The 21,713-nt window shown below is 45.6% G+C and overlaps 1 protein-coding gene across 1 annotated transcript in view; it reads right to left on the bottom strand.

Annotated features, from left to right (window-relative positions):
- Positions 1-287: 287 nt before the first annotated feature.
- PAPPA2 (pappalysin 2) overlaps positions 288-21,713 on the bottom strand; it is a 133,673-nt gene continuing 112,247 nt past the window's right edge. Inside the window, exons 21-22 of the mRNA XM_082228999.1 lie at positions 5,333-5,431; positions 288-1,941 (exon numbers count right to left, since the gene is read on the bottom strand). Of these exons, the coding sequence (XP_082085125.1) occupies positions 1,867-1,941; positions 5,333-5,431 (174 nt within the window). The 3' untranslated portion in view covers positions 288-1,866. The remainder of the gene's footprint in view (positions 1,942-5,332; positions 5,432-21,713) is intronic.

Genomic DNA, 21,713 nt, shown 5'->3' with positions numbered 1-21,713 from the left:
TGCATTCCCGCAGCTGTGCCTGGTAGTGAGCCAGCTCTCTTGCGTGGTTGTGTGTGTCTTGCTCTGCCAGGACTGATCTTCTCACTGTGAGAACGCAGTGGTAACACTCTACAGAATAAAACTTGAGAACCACTTGTCCGGAGCAAACGTATACCACATGGTGTTCTGGAGCAGTAAAGTATCACAGTGCAGTGTGCATTCTAGAGCAGGGATCACAACAAAAACAGATTTCTTTTTGGAGGGGGTGGACAGGCCGTTCCTTCATCTGCGGAGGGTTTTTCTTTTCCTTTTTGAATGTGTGTGGGGTGCTTAGGCATGCTGTGTGTGTTTGTGATTGAGAAATACATTTGGGCAGAGAAAGGGAGAGTTGCATGTGCGGTCTGCAGGTGGGTGTGGCAGAAAAGGAGAGGTAATTGTGTATAATCTGTGAGAGATGTATATGGTATATGTTTGAGCACGGCACCAGTATGTGTGTGTCAATATTGTGTTGTTTCCGGAATCAGCAGCAGCAGAATGTACATGACTCCCCATTGGAACGACTATACTCCCATGGCAGCCATTTTTGTGACTGGTGCCCACAGCGCTAACTTGGATTTTGAAATGTGCCTGCAAGTCCAAAAATGTTGGTGACCCCTGTAGTTCAGCAGTAAAAGCCCACAAAAGTTGCCCATTAGACTATGTGAAGCATCTCTGGGTCCCCTGTTGCAGGATTGGAAGAATCTCCCACCTGTGTCCAAACAGGAAAGCTTTTTAGAAAGCTGCGTCTTTCTGGACACAACATGGCAAACACACTCCTGGATGGGAAGGCTAGGATAGCAAAACTGAAGACAAGTTACTTGTAGACTTGCTTGCAAGTCTGCCCTGATGTATGGACCCAGTACAGTAATGTTAAGTTACTTTAAAAACAGTGTTCTTTTTAATGTTCAAATGTGCAGATTTTCTGTTGTAGCCTTTGGCCTTTATAGGTACCAATTATCTGAGACTGGTGGGGATCTCCTGTTTCACTGAAGTACCCATCTTGTGGCCAGTTTATGCAGTGGGCAGAATCAAATGGTAAAGCTTTTCCTGGACTGCACCACCAATATTCTCTGCCCATAAGGAAAAACAAATAGAATGTCAAGGAGAAGGGGGGGCTGTGTGGGGCTGGAGGGGGCCTTCAAACATGCAATCTTACACCAGAAAAACAACAACAACAACAACTTGACTCTGCCGTTCGCATAAACCAGAAATCCTTCTGCTTCTGGAAATCCCTCTGCATCTGACACCAAGTTTTCTGATGTCCCATACTTCACAGCAGCACGTTTTAGCTTAATGATCAGCAAATAAAAATATAATATAGATTTGTAATAAAATTATGCTTAAATATTTGCAGACAAATCATTTTCCCCTCTCTTCCCACCCCCCACCCCCCGCATTTGCAAAAAATCAAGCCCTAGACAGTGAATGAGGGTAGCTGGGCAGACTGACAAAATTCAGAGCAAAGACAGTTGTAGGTGGCAAACCATTTATACAGTAATGCACTGAAGGCGGTCTCGGGGGGCCTGATCCAGAGCCAGATTGCCGGCAGAGCTGACAAGGCTGTGGAACAGGCCCTTGGCCGGCACCTTGATTCCGATGGGAAAGAAGCTGAATGGGTGTTGTAAGGCTGTTGGCTTCATCCCTGGCGCTCCTTCCCCTTGCTTGCTCTCTGCCTCCTTGTCATTGCTTGCTTTCTTCCATACGCGCTTATGCCTCCCATAGCACCAGGTCTCTGTGCCCCTGCGTTCCACTGGAGTCCTTCCCATCAGCCCTGCGTCCCGCTCCTCCTCAAGCCTGTGTCGTATCCTCCACTCGCTTCCCAGACGGCACAAGCGGCCCTGGCTGCTGTCACTGGTTCTCTTCTGCGGCTGGGTCTCGACAGGTGCACTCGTCCCGGTCACAGCCAATAGGAAATACGACCACCTGGGGAGAGTGGGCAAGAAGCTTGCTTAGGGAGCAGAGTGCATCCACCTGGAAGCAGGTTCCTCACTTGGTATTAACAGCCAGAATGAAAAAAGCAGGCAAAATTAGTGGAGATCTGGCATGCCTTCTCTGGCCTAGAGCCTTGCACAAACCAGATTCAGTGCACTAAGCATCTGCTGTTCTCGTGAAAGCTTTTCAGATTCTGATGAAAGGGCTATTTAAGCTATTTGGCCTTTGAGACCAAACTCTTTGCCTGACCTGAATCAGTTCAAATAAAACAAAAAAGAGGGATAAATGGGTATTTTGCAGTGATGCCCGATGTCTCACTCCAGCCCTACAGAGTCAACCCTTCTCAGCTGCTTTGTTTGGCTGCTGCTCAGAGGAAGCTTCACCACCACTGTGTTTCCTCAAGCCATTGACCTCTGCCATCCAGCAAAACTCTTCCCTCCATCACCAAGATGTCAAGAGGGGAATGGGTTCTGCTCTGGGCACAAGATCCCAAGAGCTATACTCCCAAACCCTTCTCTTCTTCCTGAGTGATGGAACGAAAAATGATTCAAGATGCACAACAAAACAGGATGGAAGAGAAGAACCAGACTTGCACATATCTGGAGCGAGGACTGACTCGAGATCTTTTGTACAGATAACATGCAGGTGGCAAGAGAATATGATCAAGAAGAAGGAACTAAGCTGAGTCCCAACCCAAAGGAGGATGGCCGTATATGATTTACAGGAGTGCAAAATAACAAAAGATCCCGGCCAACATTTAAGACCGACCTGGTGTTAAACGCCAACAGGCTGGGGTTCCCATTAGAACTCCTATAATTCCTGTTTTAAAATAGCTGCACGGGTTGCCAGTTTGTTTCTCGATCCAATTTAAGGTACTCACACCAATGTTTGAAGCCCTAAATGTATTGGGTACCAATATCTTCTCTACAGACTTTGGTGTTAAGATCAGCAGAGGAGGCACTCTTGGTAGCACTCTCAGATGTATTGGGGGGCAGGGGGAGACCTGGGAGAGGTCATTTTCTGTTGCAGCTGCTAAGATGTGGAACTCCCTTCCTCACCAAGATGCATCTGGCATGTTCATTGTATAGCTTTCTTTACAGTGGCCTTTGACACTTGCATGATATATTTTTAGGACACACTCTAGCTGCAATTGTAATTTGTTTTAAACTGTTTATAATGCTGTTGGTTTATATTGCTGTAGCCCACTCTTGAGACCTTCTGGTGAATCTAGCACAGGCATAGGCAAACTCGGCTATGTTTTGGGACTACAACTCCCATCATCCCTGTCCACTGGCCCTGTTAGCTAGGGATGATGGGAGTTGTAGTCCCAAAACATCTGGAGGGCCAAGTTTGCCCATGCCTGATCTAACAGCATCAACAGCCTCTTAAGAAGCTAAGCAAGCAAGATGACAACCTTTCAATGGATCAACCATTTGACACCAAATATAGGGCTTTCATCCTCCTATACCAGCTATTTCCTCCTATACCTCCTTGGTTTTCTACCTTCTTGGAGCAATTTCCAAACTGACCTGTCTATCCTGCAATACCTGCACATCAGCCACAGACTCTGAACACAGCAAAATGGGTCTGGGGTGCACTGCAAGGGGCACACACGCATGCTCCACACTGGCTATGCTAAAGGTGCTTGGGTAGCCAAGAAACAGGCAGGTCAAGGCTTTAAAAGCCCACACTCACAAAGGCCAGGGATGGGTAATTTGGTAGATGTCTGGTCCTTCTCATCTTTGCACCTGTTTACTTTTTTTTTACTACATGGAAATTCACATCTATGCATTTCTAACATATCTGCTCTCAAATGACACATTTCAAAGCACAACTTACTATTTTTAAAGCAGGGAACTGAATCACAACATTCAGGGAGTTGGTAAATAACTGATATGTGATCAGGGAGCTGTGGGTCAGGTCAGTTCATATCATAATATACAGAGATCAAGCAGTTCAAGCATCGCTGGCAAAAGCTCCATCCATAGAAAAGGCACTAGCAGAACTGTTAACAGGAAAGATATGCAAACCACTGGAACTGGTTCACATATGAATGCCTATAAACACCCATCTATAATTTGCACATGTGGATGGACCATGAAAGTCACAGCAGCACAACCAGAAGCTGTTATACTATTTCACATAACAATGCTTTTCAGTAGAGTCAGTTCAACCATTAAATGGCCAGTCATCAACTATAATTAAATGTTGGAGGGAAAACAATGTACTTTCATGTGTGAATCAGCACTTAGCAAGGTCCTTTTTTATGCTAATAAATTCGCCAGCTTGCATTGGTTTCTAATATAGCTAAGCTATTTCACTGGAGGAGGAGAACCTGCCTCCATTTATTTTTTGCAATAGCCCACTTAACACTGTTTTAGGCTACAGCAGTGGCATGATTTGGCGGAAGCTGGGGGTGAGGCTTGTGGATTCTATTATCTGCACCTTTAACCTCATAATCTAAGCCATGGGGCGGCAAACTAAGGCCCAGGGGCCGGATCTGGCCTAATTGCCTTCTCAATCCTGCTCGCGGACGGTCCGGGAATCAGTGTGTTTTTACATGAGTAGAATGTGTCCGTTTATTTAAAATGCATCTCTGGGTTCTTTGTGGGGCATAGGAATTCGTTCATTTCTCCCCCAAAATATAGCCCAGGCCCCCCACAAGGTCTGAGGGACAGTGGACCAGCCCCCTGCTGAAAACGTTTGCTGACCCCTGATCTAAGCAGTGTCTCTGAAGCTAATTGCTTTTTGGTAAGTAGCTAAGGGGGAAACTACATACCGCCAGTGGAGGCCATGAGAACAGGGTGAAGGACTAGATTGGCCTGATCCAGCATGCTTTTCTTATGTTCTCACTGGGGCAGATGTGCTGCCCCACCAACATCTGCCTGCTGTTTAAGTTGCAACCAGTCTGCCTGTCAGCGTCCTCCTCCTTGGTCTCCACGTTGCCCTTGTAGGGAGCAGTATGGGCACAAAACCAGAATGAGTTGGCTTTCCTTGCCATTGGCTCTGGTTCCCCCTACTGCTGGATCTAACGGCTTCCTACCTCCACCTCCCCAGTCCCAACAGGCCCCAGCCGCCACTGCATGTAATGCGGCAACAGCATGCAACTTGGAGGCCCTCGTGGGTGGGCATTTTGCATTTGAATGAGAATGTGGAGAGCTTACCCCTTCACTACCAATTTCCCTCTAAAACTCTCCCCACACTGACTGCCTTTACTCACGTGGCCACCTTTACCCTAACCAATGTTCTGGTCTGGTGCTTGCCTCACAATTCTCGCTTGCGGGGGTAACTGCAGCTTAGGGAGGTGGTTGGGGGAATACAGACTGGCAGGGCAAGGGTTAAGCACTCTCCTAAACTAATGGACCCCCAACATCCCACCTACCTTCCTGGAGGAGACAGTGGAGGAGCAACAGTCCCCTCCATCGTACTGGCAGTAGGCCCGGTTGTTGGCAGTGTCGCACCAGCCATCAGCTTCAAAAGGCTGGAAAAAAGAAAAGGGCATTGAGTGAGCAGGAAGACAGAAGAGGAGACTGCTCTGGGGTCAAAAACAGTGAAAATACTACTGACAATGAGAATAACTAGATATAATAATATATGAACATATTGCATTAACTTGAATACAATTTACATCTCACACCTCTCAGAGTCACAAAGTTTCTTGTAACTTAAGTGAATAAGTTGAGCAGTAGTCTAAGACAGACTTCTTCAACCTGATGTCTCCCAAATGTTTTGGACCAAGTCCCATCATCCCTCACCACTGGACCATGCTGGCCACAAGGAAGGTCGTTTCAATAGAAAGATTAAAGAAGCTCCAAGGTCCACCAGGCAATTCCTTGAAACATTGTACAATGGCATTTGCAACCTTTACAGTCTCAAATAATCCTGGGAATCAAAGTTACTGCACACATGCCAGGATTTTATGCAAACAGAAAAGGAAACTGAACACAAAATTCAGTTTCCTAAGAGTCTTGGCGTTATTGCTTTTTAAGCTGTTGGCACTTATGGCTGCAAGTATATGTTTGTAATGCATTGGCTACCAGCATGAGTCTGACCAAACTGTGGGAGGCAGTGGAAGACAGGAGTGCCTGGCGTCCTCTGGTCCAGGGGGTCACGAAGAGGCGGACACGACTAAACAACAACAACAACAACAATGCATGGGCAACTAAGCAGAATAAGCTATGTTGTAAAATATGCTGAATTTTCAAAGTTCTGCATGTTGTAGAATTCAGTTTCGCTTCGCACAGAATTTTTGTTTGTTATATTTTTCTTTAACCACAGACTAGCCCCCATGATTCTTTACCAGAGACCTCTTAGCACTTTTGTCAAAGCGTATTGGGTGATTGCTTTAGACTGATGGCGCAGGTTTAAGGTAATAGCTTTAGGGCCAATGATAAGAAAAGAGCGGTTCTCATATAAGTTTACACACTTTTTGGTTAAAAGGAAAGCCAGAGTGACACACAGATAGACAACAATCTACATTTTACACACATACTGAAGTAATCCTCACAAAAGCCCTGTAAGGTGACTATTACAGCCAGCCAGTGTGGTGTAGTGGTTAAGAGCGGTAGTCTTGTAATCTGGGGCGCCGGGTTCGCGTCTCCGCTCCTCCAAATGCAGCTGCTGGGTGACTTTGGGCCAGTCACACTTCTGTGAAGTCTCTCAGCCCCACTCACCTCACAGAGTGTTGTGGGGGAGGAAGGGAAAAGAGAAGGTAGTATCACTACCTTCAGGTAGTGATAAAGCGGGATATCAAATCCAAACTCTTCTTCTTCTATTATCCCTGTGCTGCAAGTGTTGAGAGTGAAGGGATCTAACACTAAGTGATCGTGGTTTGTCCAAGGCTACCTCATGCGCTCAAAGCAGAGACGAGATTTAAACCATCAATCTCCCAGCACACTCTCACAGAGCAATCCCATACATGCCTACTCAGAAGTAAGCCCTTTTGCTTAGGCTTCCTACCAGGAAAGTGAACACAGGGCTGCAGCCTCATTATCACACCAGCTGGGCAGCATTCTGCCTCCAACAGCAGCTGATCAGCTTCCAAGGAGAAGTTTGAGACAAAGAAAATCCCCTGTGTTACAACACAAAACAATCTGATCAACAAAAGCCAACATGTGGGCTAATAATGTATTGGCAATATTTATGAAACACTATCAATTGTTTCTTAATTCATAAACAAAAGCCATATAATACGTGCAAGGAGTCACGGACTAACAGAAGTCAAATGAATATTCCATCAGCAGGAATGCTTAGAATGGTGTGTAACCACAAAGAAACACTGAAGTTGAGGCAGAAAGCCTTTCCACAGTGCATATCTATATCAAAGTTTGTTTGAGAATGAACTGGAGCCGGGTGGTGCTGTAAGCACAGCAGCAACAAACAGCAAACAGAACAGTTGTTCCAGGATAATGAACTGCTTCAACGATATTTCTTCATCAGCAAGTTAATAGTCCTCAAAGGTACATAAAGTGATCATGGATCAGCTCTCACGCAAAAGTTGCTGTTTGTTGCTGCTGTGCTTACAGCACCACCCAGCTCCAGTTCATTCTCAAACAAACTTTGATATAGATTACATATATCATATAGGTTACATAAATATACATATAGGTTACATAAATATTGCCAATACATTATTAGCCCACCTGTTGCCTTTTGCTGATCAGGCAGCTTGCATGCACAGCAAGATTAAGACAGCCGGCTGCCTCTGCCGCTTGCCCTCCAGGTAAATGTGGTCTCTAGTAAGTGTCATAAATGTTTGCAGTTAAGCTGTCCTGACTACCACTGATGTGAGTTTGCTCAATCCTTTTTAACAGTCATATAAACAGGAGGCCAGGCTTGTCCTAATGGAGTCCATATGTTAAAAGTGTGTATTGTGTGTAGCACTTTCTTTTGTGAAGAAGACTTCAAAAAGCCAAGACTCGATAAAGGTAAATACCATCAAACAAACAAAGAAATGTTAATAAACCTTATAATTAAGAGTGTGACCCTTCGAATCTGCCCTATGATCTTGGATATCTGTAGAGCATCGTATACCTGTGCATACATTCAATGTACATTAGGAGGAAGACACAGATGCTGTCTAGCTCCTCACATTTCTTTCTAGGAATACACGATTAGATGGTCACTGAAATACAGTGGTGCCTCGCAAGACGAAAAGAATCCATTCTGTGATTCTCTTCGTCTAGCGGTTTTTTCGTCTTGCAAAGCAAGCCCATTGACGGATTAGCGGATTAGCGCTATTAGCGGCTTATCTGCTGATCGGATCACCTGATAAGCAGCTTAGCGGCTTAGAAAAAGGGAGGGAAAAGGGAAAAAAAACCAGCAGGAACTCGCAAGACATTGTCGTCTTGCGAAGCAAGCCCATAGGAAATTCGTTTTGCGAAGCACCTCCAAAACGGAAAACTCTTTCGTCTAGCGAGTTTTCCGTCTTGCGAGGCATTCGTCTTGCGGGGCACCACTGTAAACATTCCAGAAGGATTATTCAACTCCCAACAGCTTGTACAAAATATCTGGCACCCAGGCCCTATTTTCCCTTTCCAGCTAGCCCTTGCAAGAATTCCTGAGAATGCTTGTCTCCCGCTTATTGAAAATGACAGAATCAGGCACACAGAGTGCTTGGGATAATTGTCAGCACCAGGATAGCAGGCAAAGAAGAAAACAGCATAACTAGAGAGAGGGGTAATCTGGGGACCATCTCCATATTCCCCCCCTTTTTTGCAGAGTTCAACGTGGCAAGGATTTTTCCTCTATCCGTATCATGACTCATTGGCAAAAACCAAAAATGCACTTTTTATCAAGTTTCCATATAATTATTGCAAACAATTGCCTGTTGCCCCGGATGCTAGTCCAAAATGACTTCCAGATTAACATCTGTGGAGAGGAGGTGCTGGGTTGAGGCGAAGATGGTTTGTCCTCATAGTATATACATATGACCACTAATTGCTCCCCTCCCAACCACTTCAAGCCACCAAAAACATATCCAAGCTGGAACAAACACGGACTCATAAGACAGCTCTGGAGAAATATGACAAGTCATGTTAAAAATTATTTGGGGTGGGGGTGGTTGGTAAAATATGAGAGAGGCTGGCAATTTGGGTTGAAGCATCCTGAGAGAGAATGGATTCCAGTCAGTTTGCAATGCAAGATGCCTGCATTCTTGGGTGGTTCCTCCCTCTCCAATTGCAGCCCCATAGAAAAACAGCCCACCATATTCAGTAGGTCCAGACTAAAACTCTGGAGAGGCTTTTTGTGCTTTTCGTGTACAGCAGGGGTGTGCTGGTGGAGCGTAGGGGAACGATCCATTGCAGGAGATGGCCTTCAGCTCACATAAGATTTGGTAAAAGTTATTGTGCTCTTTCATTATTTCACTGCTGGAAGATCTAGGGAGAGTGTTAGTATAGCATCCTAGCTGGATAGGTATGAATTCAGAGAGCATTTCTTTTTCTATTTTCTCCTCTCCCTTCTATACATCCACCATCTTCTGAAACTACTAATCCCAACCTTCGCCAGAAGACCTCATAACTAACAGGCACGCATCTTGCTACCATATGTGAGAACCTGTTGCTCAATGTAGACAGATGGAACAAATTGTTCTAGAATAAGGACTAGTTTCTTCTCTCACCCTTCACCTCCCGTGTCTTGCTTTAAAAACAGGACCTACTTCTTCCACCAAGTGCTTGCAGAGTTCCGATTCAGAACTGCAGAGAAAAAGAGGAGCTCCAAGCTTCCAGCAGAAGCGAATCCCAGCTTTCATGCCCAATCCCACACCAAGCAGAGGAAGTCCTGAATTGTCTTTAACAAACACAGCAGCCTGCTAGACCTCCTGCATGTATCCTTCAAGACTTCCTTCATGACATGGTCACCTGCTCATCTGTAGGTTGAAGCAGGTAATGAAACTCCTGGAAACTGTACAGGAATTAGATTCCTGGTTTTCATGCTGTCGGTGTGCCACATGGTATTTGTGAACCTTTTTGTGGGCTACCAACTTTTGTGGACTTATCTGAATGGCTATAATTATTTCCAACCTGTAGTATGAAAAAGGCAGAAACAGTTCAAGTGGTCTGCAAAGTCACTAAGAAGTTAGGGTTTTTTTGTTTTGGAGCCAGGCCTAGCACAGTCTGGCAAGTGTGAATGACTGAGCACCAGCAGAAGGAAATCTATCTGGCTCAAATACCCTGGAAAAAAAGTTCTGATAAGCACAGACTGGGAACATCTAGATTTCAACTCCTGGCACTTCGTAGATGAGACAGGCCCTCAGAAAGAAGCAAACATATGCTCTCTTATAGTGAGTACCACATGGTGGTACTTTCAAGCAATGCACTGGCAGCACCAAACTGATGTGGCAAAAACTACAGATGGCTTCAGCAACAAGATCTCGCTTCTGTTTCATGCTGAGATATGATAATGCAAACCCAATAACTGGATTTCCATATTTGAGTTCACACTACAAAAAGAAACACAAGTGGCCTATGAATGGCAGGAGGCCCGGGGGGGGGCGGAGCAAGAAACCATGCAACCTTTCATGACCAAATGCACATGGAGCAGCTCACCAGCTGACACACATTGGAAGTTTGGAGGTGCCTGAGGCCCATGGCATAAAACAGCAGAGGCAAGTTTGTGGCTATGGGCTTCCAGCCTTACATCATTTCACTAGGCCTCTATGTGTACACCATTCTCTTTCTTACTCGGACAAACACATACACACACACATTTGCCCATGCAAGTTGATGAGGCAATGAGCCCAAGATTTCTTGGCTGCTTCTGACTCCCCACTAGAAGATGACTAGGGAATGCAGCCTGTGAGACAAAATTGCCATGTTCATTGTTTGGATTCAGTATTTTTCTTGGCCATCTGATGGCTGCAGAATTCCTTTCATTTTATCCTCTGCTTCTCACCTCCCTGCTGTCTTTTTTCACTCTTTCTGTGTTGAGATGCACAGGAGAAAAGGAAACTCAGGGACAACACAGAAGAAAATGAGAAGAGAAGATTACTGGGTGTTGCACCAAGGCTGCTGCACTGGGCACACAACTTGGGAGGCAACTGGAGATGGTGGAAGCTCCTCTATAAATCTGCGTATCAAGATTAACACCAGGCTTACAGTAACAATCTGCAAGAAACCTGTTCAGTGCCTGTTATGCAGTGGGACAACGTTTCAAAATAGCACCATCAGTAGATGTCTTCCCAATACTTTAAGTGGAAGGCAAAGGCTCTCTCCTTACAGATTGTAGGACAACTACTACTCTGGATCCAGGACCTTCCTAGCTGGTCTCTAATCCAAGAAAAAAGAACTCCAACTTAATAACAAGAACTCTAACTTATTTAACGTTAGTATCATGGCCTCTAATCCAGGCGTGGCACTTTCAGCAACTGCATTAAGTCAACAGCAGCCAATTCAGCAACAGAAATGCCGCCACTCACGGCTCATATTTTTTGATGCAGCTCTCATTTGGTGAACAAATTGCCAGCCGAGCTGCCAATAATTTAACTTCATCTGTGACACTAAGACACAAGATTTCAGCCCTGTGCTGCTTTTAAGAGAAAGCTTTCCTCCTCCTCAATCTGCCTTTTGCTCAAAAATGTCAAAAGTAGACGCACTTCCATGCAAGGAAACAGCCTCTGCCAAAAGCCAGGCAAACTCACAAAACTACCCGTAATCCTTTATGCCATTTTTAATTCAAAAAAGCTTAGAGCAATTTTTTAAAAAACACTCCCCCCTCCCCAAATTAATCTGCAGTGAAAAGAGTTATTAAAACACCAATTTAAAACACTTTCCTGGTTATTTATTTTGAAAGTAGCATAGATGAAGCTGCAACACTGAACCAGCCTGAACAACCTAGAGCCAGCAGAGAGCAGCACTGGCAAAGCTTTTCGAAAAAGCGCCAGTCCTTTCCTAATAGGGTTTTCACACAATTAGACTTAAATCACCCATGAACCTCTCTTGAAGTATTTGTACGGCTTTGTGATTCTCATTAACAGAGAACAGAGAACCAAGTGGAAGCATTTGTAATTAAAATGTGCTTTGCGGTCAATGCAGTCCTAAAGTAAGGTAGTTTTATTGCAAGTGGAAAAGTAGAGGGAAGGGCCTCCACCTTCATGGTAGAGATATGATTCTGACTAGAGCCAGCCTGGTGTAATGGTCAGAGTGTTGGACCAGGACCTGGGAGAACAGGGTTCAAATCTCCACTCAGCCATGAAACTCCCTGGGTGACCTTGGGCCAGTCACCATCTCTTAGAGACTGAGTCTAACCTTCCTCATAAGCTTGTTGTGATGATGACATGGGGAGGGGGAGAACCACGTCTGCCACCTTGAGATCTCTGTGAGATAAAGGTGGTATATAAATGTGATTAATAATAAAATAAATAAATAAAAACCAGCGATGTTTTGAGTCTTAGGCAATAGGCTGCTATTCTACCTCAGTTCTCTTTGGAAATTATTAGGTAGCCACAGTGGGGACCAGCCATCATTGATACCTTTGCAAGACCTCTGTGGGACGAGTGAGTTCCAGTAGCTCAGGAATTTGAAACTGAATCACCAACATTCAAACACAAATGTCATCAAGGAAGGAAGGAAGGAAGGAAGGAAGGAAGGAAGGAAGGAAGGGGGTGCTTTCTCATGGATTACTTCTGCAGATTTCTTTTCCTTCTCATTCTGCTTTTATCAGAATATGCAATAACACAGCCCAGCCCACACCTTTGCAAATGTTCACATCCTTAGTATCCCATCCATACCAGTGAGCAGTGTATGCTAAGTACCTATTGTGTTCATGCTCCTCACCACACGCTACCTGTCATACCTCACTGAGCATGCGCACAAAGTAACAAGCAGGGTGTGGTTTTTGCAGTTGTCCAGCCACAGGAAGTATCTGATGGGACACTTGTTGTGCATTTGTTGTGCATCACAATTGCTGCATCTGCACTTGGGTTGTTTGTTTGTTTGTGTGTGTGCATGCAAAATTTTTATTAGCTCATTAATGAATATACCAGAACATCATACAGAATATAAAGGAAAAGGAAAACAAAGTTAAAGCTATACTTAAAAAAAAAAACTATTAGAATTAGTTTATAACTCTTGTACCTTGTTGCCCCATTTTTCAACCGAAAAGATCATCGGGTTGTTTCCGCCCACTAATTCTCACAATATTTGTCCATTTTACATCTTTACAACATCGCACCTATCCTTTCTTCCAAGGTGTTCTGATCAGTGGCAGAGCTTCATGCTCCGGTATGGCACAGGGTGGTAGAGAGCAGGTGGGGGCAGGGTTGGCGCATGTCCTGGGGGCGTGACACACTGCCTGCAGGGGCACGACGCCCAGCGCAGGCGGGAGGCAGCCGCGATGGCACCACACTGGGATCCTACTGCCGGGGGCAGTGCGCTCCCCCCCGCACTCCTCTTCCTCCACCAGTGCTTCTGATTCCCCCCCCCCCCCTTAAAATAAACAGTTCCCTAGTAGCTAGCTGTCAGGAACTGCTGAACTAATGACCTGTCTTCTAATAATATTTGATCCTTTATTAGCCCAAACAAAACGTTAAAAGGTCCATTGGTGCTATATATCCTGCTATTATTTCAACATTTTTTCCCCACTATATCAATCCAATTTTAATTTTTATTCTGAGACATGCGTAGAATCCCAGCGTCAGACGCCTTGCACCTCCAGCATAATCACTCACTAAGCTGCAGTGGTGTTCAACACCAACGGAAGAAGAAGAAGAAGAGTTTGGATTTGATATCCCACTTATCACTACCCGAAGGAGTCTCAAAGCAGCTAACATTCTCCTTTCCCTTCCTCCCCCACAACAAACACTCTGTGAGGTGAGTGGGGCTGAGAGACTTCAGAGAAGTGTGACTGGCCCAAGGTCACCCAGCAGCTGCATGTGGAGGAGCGGGGAAGCGAACCCGGTTCCCCAGATTACGAGACTACCGCTCTTAACCACTACACCACACTGGCTCTCAGTGTGGCTCTCAGAGCATATTTGTTCCATGCTCTTCGTGTGTAGACTCACAGGGAGGAGTGAACGGGAAATCTCTTGTCAAGCCATACAAAGCCCCCCCCCCCTCCTTCCCACAGCTTGATGATGGGAAGCTTTCTTTGAGACTCAAACTACCCAGGCTTTCTGATGGTGAGCAAGCCCCACACTAGTATTAAGATTAAAAATAAACAAACCCTATGCATAGTAAGATAAGCACCCCTCTTTTCATGAAAACAAAAGCAACACCCTCCCCATATTTCCTGGAAATGAAACGACTCAGGCAGTAAAGGACTCTTGGACAGTTAAGTCCAGTCGAATTTGACTTTGGGGTGCGGCGCTCATCTCCGCTTTCAGGCCAAGGGAGCCAGCGTTTGTCCACAGACAGCTTTTCCAGGTCATGTGGCCAGCAGGACTAAACTGCTAATGGCTCAGGCATCCCCAGATGAGTCAAACTGGAACTGAGGAGGCATGGCAATAGCTCATCCCCACTCCCCACCAAAAAAATGCCACAAGTTGCATCACAAACAAACAAACGAAACATAAATGGTTCCGCTTTGACACAGCTACACCTTTAGAGTTTTCACATCTTTACAGGACTAAATGGATTTTTTTTTTCCTGGCAAGGGAAAATCTGGATCAACCGGGGAGGTGGGAGAGTGCATTGAATGCAGAGCTCAAGCATGGTGCCATATGGATCCCCATCCTCCTGCCCTCAAATGAGTGCCTGGGACACAGCAAATGGAAGAAAGAAAGAAAGAAAGAAAGAAAGAAAGAAAGAAAGAAAGAAAGAAAGAATCCGTCTTGGTCTTTGTAATATTAAATGAATCGGAGTGCAAACAAGAGAGGAAACCAGAATGGGGAAGTTTTGGCCAGTTTCCTTTTGCCAAGGCTATTGTGAATGCAATGGCTGGTACTGCTGACTCCCTAAAATAAACCCCATCTGCCTCCAGTCAAGTGGTTTTGTTTTTTTACATGTGTGTGTTCGTGCGTGTAAGGAAACACCAAAGCTTTCTATCTGGATAACAAAACAAAGCTGTAATTTGGCCTCTGATGAAGGATTTGTGGAAACAGGTCCAATGACCAGGAATGTTGTGGACTTCCAGATATAGCCATTATATGGCAGCGTATCAGATTAACCAGGGAATTTCATTTGGGTATTTTGTAACTTTGCAATGCCGTTGTTTGTTTAAAACCAGCTAACCAACCAACCTTGTGCAGTTGGGACGTTAGGAACACTGATTGCTCCATTTTCATACCTCGCTTGAGTAATCCCTTACATTGGTTGTTGTCTCTGGTGTTTTTCACCTTTGGGGTAATGGTTTCATCTTGACAACACCAGCCTGGGTTGCTACCCACAGCAGTCGGCCTTTTTAAACCTCTGCCCAAGCCAACACTTGCTTAAATATGCGACAGGATAGAATGGGTTATGGAAAACAAGCCTCAAAGCCACAGGGGCCTCCCGGCCCATTTCGCGTCTGGTTTCTGCCAAGTTTATATTGCAGGACTTAAAAAGGGAGGAAAAACTGTGCTGGATGGTAGATGGTGGAGGGGCTACGCCGCTTCTGACTGCTCCCTTCAGCTGAGGGGCTTATTTCAGCAGGAGGCAACCACTCCTTGGCTCCCATTCAGATCAAAGCTTTAAAAAATGTCTACCTGTTTCTTCTGCCTACTTGATATTTGTCAGGAGAAGACACAAAAGTCTGCACAAATGCAAAGCAGCTAATGTAAATACAGGGGGAGTCAGAAGACGCACTGCAGCGAAGAGTAAGAAAGAGGAGGGGGCCCTCAAGCGAAGCAAACACACTGAATGACTTTGGGCTCCTCCACTCTTCCACTTACTGGAGAGGTTTTCTGTTCGCCCTGATGCTTCCCCCAGGAACCCTGGTCTTTCGTGCCAAAACCAGAGCAAACATCAATCTGCATAAAACCCAGTTGATGTTTGCTCCGATTCAGCAGTAGAGATCTGGTTTTCCTGGGGGGAAGAAGCAGGGCAAGTGCAAGCCCAGACGATCCCTCAGACAGCAGTAAGTACTGTGACTCTGTGAGCTTGTTGCTGATCTCCACTGGTGGATGATTTGCAGGAGAAGAGGACCAAGTGGCAGGTTTGTAACTCGTCCTCTGCAACCCCTCTCCCCAAAGCAGTTTCATGCTTGGTGGTGTCTAAGAAGTGCAGGGGTGGGGGTGGTTGTATTGTGGAAAGTGGCCAGCTGAGAGAAGATTAAGGAATTCCCTCCCACTGCTTCTGCACTGAAGATCTGCGTTGCAACAGAAAGGCAGCAACCCAATTCCCCCCAGGGCCATGTTTGCCACGGTTGGTGTGATGACCAGTGCCGGATTTACATATAAGCTAAACAAGCTATAGCTTAGGGACCCACTCTCTTGGGGCCCCTCAAAAATTCACTATTAATATCTTCTTCTTAATTGTATTTCAGTTCAACAATTACTTTGATAAAATACATACTTTGTTATGTGAAAATGGCTTTAGATACCTATTAGGTCCATAAATTACCATCTAGCATATATTCAACACAAAAAACAGCGACAATTTGTTGTTGACAAAGGACAGCTGGATGTATAAAGGACCCCATAACCTTCAGTAGCTGAGGGCCTCATCAAATCTAAATCTGGCCCTGGTGATGACACCTCCTGCCCTCTGTAGCTCTTTATTTCCTTTTAGCAGAAGCGTTATTCTACCACTCACAGAATCATAGAGTCATAGAACTGTAGAGTTGGACCCCAAGAGTCATTTAGTCCAACCCCCTGCAATGCAGGAATCTCAACTAAAGCATCCATGACTGATGACCATCCAAGTTCTGCTAAATCACCTCCAAGGAAGGAGAGTCCCAAAAGAGACCATTCCGCTATTGACAGCTCTTACTGTCAGAAAGGTTTTCTGAATGTTTAGTTGGAATCTCCTTTATTGTAATTCGAAGCCATTGGTTCAAGTCCTACATTCCAGAGCAGGAGAAAACAAGCATGCTCCCTTCTCCATGTGACAGCCCTTGAGATATTTGAAGATGGCCATCATATCTCCTCTCAGTCTCCTCTTTTCCAGGCTAAACATACCCAGCTCCTTCAAGTGCTCCTGTAAGGCTTAGTTTCTAGACCCCTGATCATCCTGGTTGCTCTCTTCTTAAATTGTGGTGCCCAGAAACAGACACAGTATTCCAGGTGTGGAAGGCAGAATAGAGTGGTACTATTACTTCCCTTGATCTGGACTTCTGTTGATGCAGCCTAGAATAGCATGCACTTTTTTGCTGCTTCTGCTGCTGTTGAATCATCTTAAGCTTGTGGTCCACCAAGACCCCTAGATCCTTTTCACATGTACTGCTAGTAAGCCAGGTGTTCCCTATCTTCTATTTGTGCATCTGGTTCTTCCTGCCTAAATGCAGAAGCTTACATTTGCCCCTATTGAAATTCATTTTGTTAGCTTGCGCCCAGTTCTCCAATCTGTTAAGGTCATTCTGAATTCTGAATCCATCCTCTGTGGCATTAGCTACCCCTCCCAGCTTGGTGCCATCTGCAAATTTGATGAGCATCCCCTCAATTCCTTCATCCAAGTCATTTAATGAAGACATTGAACAACTACAGGCCCGGGACAAAACCCTGTATATGCTTTGCAGCTGAGAGTTGGCACAATCCTCGTCTCTCTTCGTTACTTTTTGACCGGGTTGATGACAGTTGGAAAAGGTTCAGAAAAAGACAACCAGAATGATCAAGTGTGTGGAAGGACTCCCCTATGAAGAAAGGCTGCAGTGTCTGAGACTCTTTGGTGTGGAGAAGCAAAAGGCGACATGATAGAAGTTAATAACATTATGCGTGGCGTGGAGAAAGTGGCTAGAAAAAAGCTTTGCTCTTTCTGTCTTAACACTGGAGCCCATGAACATCAAATGCAACTGGAAGATTCAGGACAAATAAAATCATAGAATCATAGACTTCGAAGAGACCACAAGGGCCATCGAGTCCAACCCCCTGCCAAGCAGGAAACACCATCAGAGCACTCCTGACATATGGTTGTCAAGCCTCTGCTTAAAGACCTCCAAAGTAGGAGACTCCACCACACTCCTTGGCAGCAAATTCCACTGTAAACAGCTCTTACTGTCAGGAAGTTCTTCCTAATGTTTAGGTGGAATCTTCTTTCTTGTAGTTTGGATCCATTGCTCCGTGTCCGCTTCTCTGGAGCAGCAGAAAACAACCTTTCTCCCTCCTCTATGTGACATCCTTTTATATATTTGAACATGGCTATCATATCACCCCTTAACCTCCTCTTCTCCAGGCTAAACATGCCCAGCTCCCTTAGCCGTTCCTCATAAGGCATCGTTTCCAGGCCTTTGACCATTTTGGTTGCCCTCTTCTGGACACGTTCCAGTTTGTCAGTGTCCTTCTTGAATTGTGGTGCCCAGAACTGGACACAGTACTCCAGGTGAGGTCTGACCAGAGCAGAATACAGTGGCACTATTACTTCCCTTGATCTAGATGCTATACTCCTATTGATGAGGCCCAGAATTGCATTGGCTTTTTTAGCTGCCGCGTCACACTGTTGGCTCATGTCAAGTTTGTGGTGAATCAAGACTCCTAGAGGACTTCACCATGCAGCACCCATAAGAGTCAGTGATGGCCACCAACCTTGGGTGGCTTTAAAAGAGGATTAGATACATTCATGGAGGAGGAGAGGGCTATGGATGGCTATTAGCCACGATGGCTCTGCTCTGCCTCCACAGCTGGAGGCAGCCGTGATTCTGAAAACCACAAGAGGGGAGAATGCTCTTGTGCGTGTGTCCCGCTTGCTGTTTTCCCACAGGCATCTGGCTGGCCACTGACAGATGCTGGACTAGATGGGTCCTTGGCTTGATCCAGAAGACTCTTATGGCAGATGCTTGGCTTTAAAGCTCTCCAAAAGCCCCATGCCAAACCCACATACTGTCTGAAACCTCTATCTCCCCATTGCCAGCCCCCTGCTAGCCTGCCTACAATTATAATCCAAAAGCCTCTTCCCTGTGAGAAAGGCTTCAACTGTCTATGCTGCACTCAGGGTGGCTTCAGGTTTCCCATAGAATTTGGTAAGAATTTGGAGCATTTGGGTAAGAAATGAAGATGGCCAGCAAAAGGGGAAGGTCTATGGTCCAGTGGCACAAGCTTTGCATGCAAAAGGTCACAGAACCGTAGAATTGTAGAGCTGGAAGATACCCCAAAGGCCATGGAGTCCAACCCCCTGCAATGCAAGGATCTCAACTAGTCCAGGCTTCCTCAACCTGGTCCCTCCAGATGTTTTGAGACTACAATTCCCAGCATCCCTGACCACTGGTCCTGCTAGGTAGGGATCATGGGAGTTGTAGGCCGTAAGAAAACCCAGAGGGCCGAGGTTGAGGAAGCCTAAGGTTCAATTCCCAGCATCTCCTGGTAGGGCTGGGCCTGTCCCCTGCCCGAAACCCTCAAGAACCTGTGCCAGGGTCGGCAATACTGAGCAAGGTGAGGCTGAGGGCTCATCAAGTTCACCATCCTGTTTTCACAGTGACCAACTAGATGCCCACAGACAGGACCCAAACACAAGAGCCCTCTCCCCTCCTTTGGTTTCCAGCAACTGGTTTTCAAAGCATTGCTAGGATTCATCAATAGCCCTCACCTCCATTCATTTGTCCAATCCTTCTCCATTAATCCTTTCTGGGAGCGAGTTCCAGGGTTTAACTATGTGCTGTGGGAATTAAGTCCTTTCTTTTACTTGTCTTTTTATCATCTGTCCACCATATGTCCCCAAGAATCCTAGAAAGCATAAATTACTCCTCACAAAGCTGCAATTCCCAGCATACTTAGCAAATTACAGTTCCCAGGATTCATTGTGGGAAATCATGGGCTCTAAATGTGTTTTAAACATATGGTGTGCATACAGCCTTGATCTATTTTGGCAGTTGTACACATTCATGTCACCCATTCAGTTGTGCTTATGTACCCCCCTCTTAAGGGACACGGGTGGCACTGTGGGTTAAACCACAGAGCCTAGGGCTTGTCGATCAGAAGGTTGGCGGTTCGAATCCCCGCAACAGGGTGAGCTCCCGTTGCTCGGTCCCTGCTCCTGCCCACCTAGCAGTTTGAAAGCACATCAAGTGCAAGTAGATAAATAGGTACTGCTCCAGCTCTGGTTTGCCAGAAGCGGCTTAGTCATGCTGGCCACTTGACCTGGAAGCTGTACGCCGGCTCCCTCAGCCAATAAAGCGAGATGAGCACCACAACCCCAGAGTCATCTGCGACTTGGCTTAACAGTCAGGGGTCCCTTTACTTTTACCCCCCTCTTAAAGAAAATCCAAAATGATCTGTTTCATCTGCTTAATAATGAACTATAACCATAGAGAGTATACGGATTGTTCCAAGGGATCCACACAATTGTCAGTTACTCAAGTGACAGAATTAGTAACAGCAGCTATGCCAGCTCGTTTCATGAGAACTTAATGAAAACCAGCCTCCTCTTGAGCTGTGACAGTTGATGCAAGCAGAGTATTATCACTTCTGGGTGTGCATCTTTCAGAATAATCTGCCTGAACTTAATTGTTAAAGGAAGATGGTGCTGCTGCAGCATCCTAGACAACTTTGTATTTTGAGGACGACATTTATGTAACAAATATGGCAAGGCATTTGAAATGTATTTGTTAATCACTAACTTTATTCCTTCATTACACTTTTCTGCCTCGAGACCTTCATTGTCTATTGCTATCCTCATCCTTCACTTAGTTGCTGTACGCCAGTTTCTTCTCCACCTGTTGTTTTCCCACATAGATCTCACTACTCGAGTGTAGAAATGTCACCACGCATGGAGCAGCCCTCAGGCCTCTTGACTGCAAACAGAGGATGCTACCACAGAAAGGAAGAGTCAGTTGGAAGACCTCCAGCTGTCAAATTCTGTCATAAACCCAACCCTCCAGAGCCAAAGACAGCGTCAACCACAGTGGGATTAAAAGGAGACACCACCATGCTCTGAAACAACTGGTACCGACCACCGCTGGAGACCAGAGCATGGGGGAAGATCAACCACAGGATCCTGATGTGGCCTGGCAATTGCTCTCCTGTTAAGCTTCCAGGCATGAGGAAGGGAGTCTTCTGTGTGGCATCTTTCTCCTGCATTCCCAGCTCTGGTCATTTTATTGAGAATCTCATCTTTGCTTTTGCATGACAATGCCAGAGCAACTCACTTCAAAAACGGAACACACTGAAGTTGCCAATAAAGGAAGCTTGCATTCTGAAAGCACAGACCCGTGCCTTTGGGCATTAGTGAAAACCTTCCAAGGGCTGATTCAAGCGTGACGGCTGAAGGGGGAATGGAATTCCCACAACCCAACCAAGAGCACATTCACATCACGTATTTGCAGCATCATGAATACAGCCATGGGAGCTGCATTTTGCTAAGGGTGCTGAGCATTGCGACGAAACCCCTATTCCCCTCACAAAGCTACAATTCCCAGAGTGCTTTATCAGTCTATCCCTTTTTCCAGGGACATCTGTGAATTGCAGCTGGGGCTGCTACTAATTCTGAATCCACATGCTATAACATCAATTGCAGCCCTATACAAGTTGCACGTTTTGAGTTTCTTTGGAAACAAGCCTTCAAATCTGACAAGACCAGATCCCAAAGATTCTAACCTACATTTTGGCCACGAAAGAAAACAGAGCAGGGGATGACAATGACCCAGTGTGTGATCTCTTCAAGGTAAGTGGCAGGGCAGGGGCAGGAAACTTTGTTTGTTTTGCAGTAGAGAAAGAAGAAAAGACTGGGGAAAGATACATTCGAAAGGTTGGAGAGGAAAGA

This window comes from Podarcis vaucheri, assembly GCF_965113315.1.
Source record: "Podarcis vaucheri genome assembly, chromosome: 6".
NCBI lineage: Eukaryota > Metazoa > Chordata > Lepidosauria > Squamata > Lacertidae > Podarcis > Podarcis vaucheri.
The sequence above is the reverse complement of the archived record's forward strand: the minus strand, read 5'-3'. Positions and strand labels throughout refer to the sequence as shown.